The 4,471-nt window shown below is 36.3% G+C and overlaps 1 protein-coding gene across 1 annotated transcript; it reads right to left on the minus strand.

Annotated features, from left to right (window-relative positions):
• Positions 1 to 1,362: 1,362 nt before the first annotated feature.
• LOC129749081 (uncharacterized) lies at positions 1,363 to 2,326 on the minus strand. The gene is made up of 2 exons (XM_055743928.1): positions 1,698 to 2,326; positions 1,363 to 1,640 (listed from the first exon to the last, which is right to left on the minus strand). Exons 1-2 carry the CDS (start codon positions 2,283 to 2,285, stop codon positions 1,455 to 1,457), a joined length of 774 nt encoding a protein of 257 aa, XP_055599903.1. The 5' UTR covers positions 2,286 to 2,326; the 3' UTR covers positions 1,363 to 1,454.
• Positions 2,327 to 4,471: the final 2,145 nt, after the last annotated feature.

The raw sequence follows: 4,471 nt of genomic DNA on the forward strand, positions 1-4,471 counted from the left end.
AATGCATTTTCCTAACTATTAATTGTAGAAAAAAGTTAAGGCATAATTTTTTTAAAAAGCTTCGCAGGCCGCACAAAGGGGTCTCGCGGGCCGCGGGTTGCTCACCCCTGATTTAAAATATTCAGTTTCATAGCTGATGTCTTCAAATTTTAATAAATGAGTACACAATTAATAATTATTTTACTCATTCTAGTTCAGTATAAAACATATTTATCACCTAAAACTACTCGACTACTCGAATGGACATGTATTAAATCTAACATAACTTTTACAAATCTTGATAACATTTCGCCAAATTTTGACTGAAAGTTCGATTATAGTTGAGCAACAAAACAGACCAAACAAATTGGAAGTCAAGTACTTGAAGCGCCACACAGCGGCCAATCCGAGAACTTTTTCAACAAATCTCCATGACTTCGCATCGAAAATCAATAATTTCATAACGAATGACACACTTCTGCCCACCAAAAACCAACTAGGGCTCATTGTCTTGAATGTAGATTAAAAATGAAACCAAAAGCAAGCGAAAATTTTCTATCTGGTTTGAGTTATAGGGTTGTGAATTTTACCAGTCATTTTGACTGGTCACGGTCCGAGTGTCCATGGCGAAATTTTTCTCGCTTATTAAAAGAGCTAGTGAAATAAAAAATACACAGTTTTGTAGAGATTCAAAGTTCATAAAAAGTCGTATTTTTAAAGCGAAGTATTTAAAAGATATTCAACAAACAAAGTGTCCAACCAGTCATTTTGACTGGTGCGGTCTTTCTAGTGTTAAATTCAACTGAAATTAATGTAGCCGAATATTTCAATTTTTATAAATCATGCTCCTGATAATTGGTTACAAATTCAAAAATCTTATTTTTTGTCACATGTGATTCTTCAGTATTGTGCGTTCGATGAAATGAAGAATTAATACGTTGTAGATTATTCATGAGTGCTTGCTGAAGCTTAGATTATTGAAAAAAAAATCTGTAATTTAACCAGTATAAATCTGTAATAATGTGATTTTTTTGTTATCTTCGAATAAAGAAAAACAAATATTGCTGTCATATTGGTCTCAATGCTTTTTTTAGGTATTTTTTGGAATAATATTTACACATATTGATGTTTCAATGAAACCTCATTTTGCCATCGGAAAAATGCGATACTAAATGATGGCATTGTTAGCTCATTTTGGTTACCGTTTGCTTTAGATTTAGGCATCAATGTCCGCTCGGGTAAGGAACTAAAATAGTATCAGTCAGTACAGTTTATTCCAATAAACATTTATTTTATAAGGCACCAGAGCAAAATATAAGTGGAAATTGTTCTCGGTAACTATCTTTTGTCATTGACTGTCAATAAAAATCCGTATAAAAAGAATTCAATCTAATAAAAATATTTTAATTGGCAATTAAATGAAATCACAACCCTCGTTGCCCTTTTTCACTTTGCAAGCCACCAACGCATTACTATTACTGCTGAACGCACTCTTTAAACTCGCCCAACACCTTCTGGACATCGTTAGTAACCTGTCGGACGACATCCAGCAAACATCCGCGGGTATCGTTCAGGAGTGAGATCGATTCTTGCAACGTTTCAGCGAGCAGATCGGCAATATCCTTCAAGATTTCAACCACAATCTCGTTGGTTTCCGGAATCTGTAACGACACTCATGTTTCATGAAATCAAGTTTTGAGACATCCCATAGAACTCACCTGTCCCAAGATGCATTTCACCTGGCCGATAAAGTCTGAATTATCGTCGACGCACTTCTGACCCAAAGCCTGAATTTCCTTGATCTTCTTCAGGAAGAAATCCACATGCTCTTTAACGTTGCTGCGCACAATCTTCAAACGAGCGATGAAATCTTCGAAACACTTCTTTGCATTGTCGATGGCATTTTGAGCGATCTCTTCCAGGCGGGCAGGGAAAACGGCCAAACAATCGGTTATCGGTCCTTTGCTACTAACCATACTCTCTTTGGCCTCGTCAACAGCTTTGTTGATGCTGTTGATGGCTTCTTCCAACAATTGCTCTCCCTGTTTGGTGGCATCGTCAAGCAGTTTGTCCGACTGTTGGATCAACCCCTGGATTGCCTTCTCTGCCTGTTCGATGATGAAGTTGAATGCGTTCAAAACGTGCTGAACCAATCCTCGGGAGAGAACCTCGCGTTGTTGCGTTTCTTGAATATGGTATTGAGTCAGCGAATTGAGATGGGCGAAAGAATTATCCGGAAAGCCGGATGCTTTACAGGTGCTGACAGCTAGCACAGCTGCAAATGAACAAAGTACTAACAGTTTCATCTTGAGGTGTTCTGGAGAAGAATCGATATCAACTGATTGAAGCTCTGTCAGGGACTAGTTTTTATATGATGAAGTGTAGCGCAAGCTTATCTTTCATTCAGAAGGTACAACAAATTAGGTACTTGAGGGCCTATGTGTGCTTGGTAAAAACATATCGTCTAGTACAAGTACTTAACCTTTGGAACATGATTTCGTAATCAAACTTCATGGACGTCTTCTCGAAAGTGCAACAGATAGACCATTGCATGGAAGTATGGTCAATTGTTAGTATAAGCACAGGGGATATTATGGCAGCAAAAACATCATAAAATTAATCATACACTTGTTAGATAATCAAACACATTATGACGATAAAGAGATTGATTGTGGTATGTCTGTCTCCAAGATGGATATTGCAGCCCTGCGACCTTACAAGGTCTTCGAAATATTTTCGGCATAACAAGGCCTTCATCCCTTACAAGTTCATTGCCCAGGGCCCAGAAGGCATTAAATGCAATTACACAGAGCTCAATTATTCTAGATAGTATTCATCGATGGCTGACGATGGAATTTTCCTGCTTTTTCTTTCTGTTAATGTAAAAAAACGTGGTGTCATTCCTAGGCAACGTTTTGACTCTCCTTAGCTTTTAACACAGAGAACAAACGTACAAGCTAGTACACGGAACTTGTGTAAAATTCTCAACGATCGTTTTGAACCATTTTATGTTTTTTGGCTGTGCCACCAGATGTCTCCAAACACACCAAAGAGAACTGTCAAAACCAAACTGAGAATAAAAAACAAAATTTTGGTCAGTTTTGAACAGGTCGTATGAACTGTTTGGCATGTTTCAAGAAAATTGCTGTAAAAGTTTTGTAACACTTTTGTTCGTTTGCATAACCTAAAAATATCTAAAAAGTGCTAAATTTTGGACAATGGAATGGAATGCAAAAGTGATACTTGAAAGTAACCCGCTTTGAGATGTCTAGAATTAGTTCTGATGGGTAAGACTTATCTTCAAGAATGTTCCTAATTGACTGAATAACCGTTCAAGAAGTGCAAAAACTTATTGAAGAACTGTTATTTTGACTCAGTAGTTCAAAAATAAAGGAATGACTAAAAGTTTATCACCGGTGCTTTTAGCTTAGCTTAGCTTAGCTTGTTTGACTACTCATATCCACCCTCAATCATTAAGCCCGAACTCTTTTAATTTGTCATCAAAAATACCATTATTTTCTCGTGGTTTTTGTAAAAACTTAATATTATATTGTATCAAATCATTCAATGCTTTTCGAATTTCATGATCGTCGGCGTGGCTAAGTAGAAATAGTTCCACATCGCCAATGGTTGCTACTCCGTGATTGATCGAGGCCATCAATTTTGTACAAGGGCCAAAAGAATGCAGCTTGGGATTAGCAATTCATTCTCAATGCACAAAACTCATGCTCTCTCTTTAAAAAATGATCAATAACGGCGCCGGCTACGTCCTAGTAGTCAAAGAGGGATGAAGGAAGGATTGTTAATAAGATACTTTTTAGGATCAACCATAAATCTGTTAATTCAGTTTTCTTCAAAAGCGTGTTTTGAAAAACTCTGAAACAACGATAAGTCAGTGTCACCAGCTATAGAAACCGTCTATACGTCTGCGAATCTATATTCAAGTATCAAAGGAAGGGTTGTTTTAATAAGGGAGAGGTTTGAATCAGGAGCCATTTTTGGAAAATGGTGCGATCTTTGTTGGACCTACACCTCCTATGCTCCTAGCATTTCATAAAGAAACTCCTGATATTTAATATCTACGAGGTATTTTTGATTAAAATCTTTAAAAAGAATTGGGAATGGTCAAATTAAATACAACAACAAAAAAGTTCTACTATTAATTGATATTGAATTTCGCGTCGATGCCCTGTTTCCAAAATTAAAAAAAAGTTTTTTCGCTATCATTTTGTACTGATATGCTAAATTTTTTTTAAATATCAAGATCCTCAAGGGTACAATTATATAAAAGAATTTATAAAGGCTAATCTGATAACTTCTGTTTTAATATCGATAAAAACTACAAAGCTGAATAATTTAATTTGAATATCATAAGCAAAATGTTGAAATCTATGATCCATTTATGTATGTTGTATGTATGTTGGTAATCCACCATGGGTGCACGGATTCACCGCAGTTTCTGCCAAAGTATGGGTTCACATACATTCCTTAG

This window comes from Uranotaenia lowii, chromosome 2 (assembly GCF_029784155.1).
Source record: "Uranotaenia lowii strain MFRU-FL chromosome 2, ASM2978415v1, whole genome shotgun sequence".
Lineage (NCBI taxonomy): Eukaryota > Metazoa > Arthropoda > Insecta > Diptera > Culicidae > Uranotaenia > Uranotaenia lowii.

What these genes read in the sequence shown, in the direction of transcription:
- LOC129749081 (XM_055743928.1), bottom strand. Translation starts at nt 2,285, where the DNA reads ATGAAACTGTTAGTACTTTGTTCATTTGCAGCTGTGCTAGCTGTCAGC. An exon ending in TGAAATGCATCTTGGGACAG is followed by an intron (nt 1,641 to 1,697) that starts GTGAGTTCTATG and finishes GTGTCGTTACAG; the next exon opens with ATTCCGGAAACCAACGAGAT.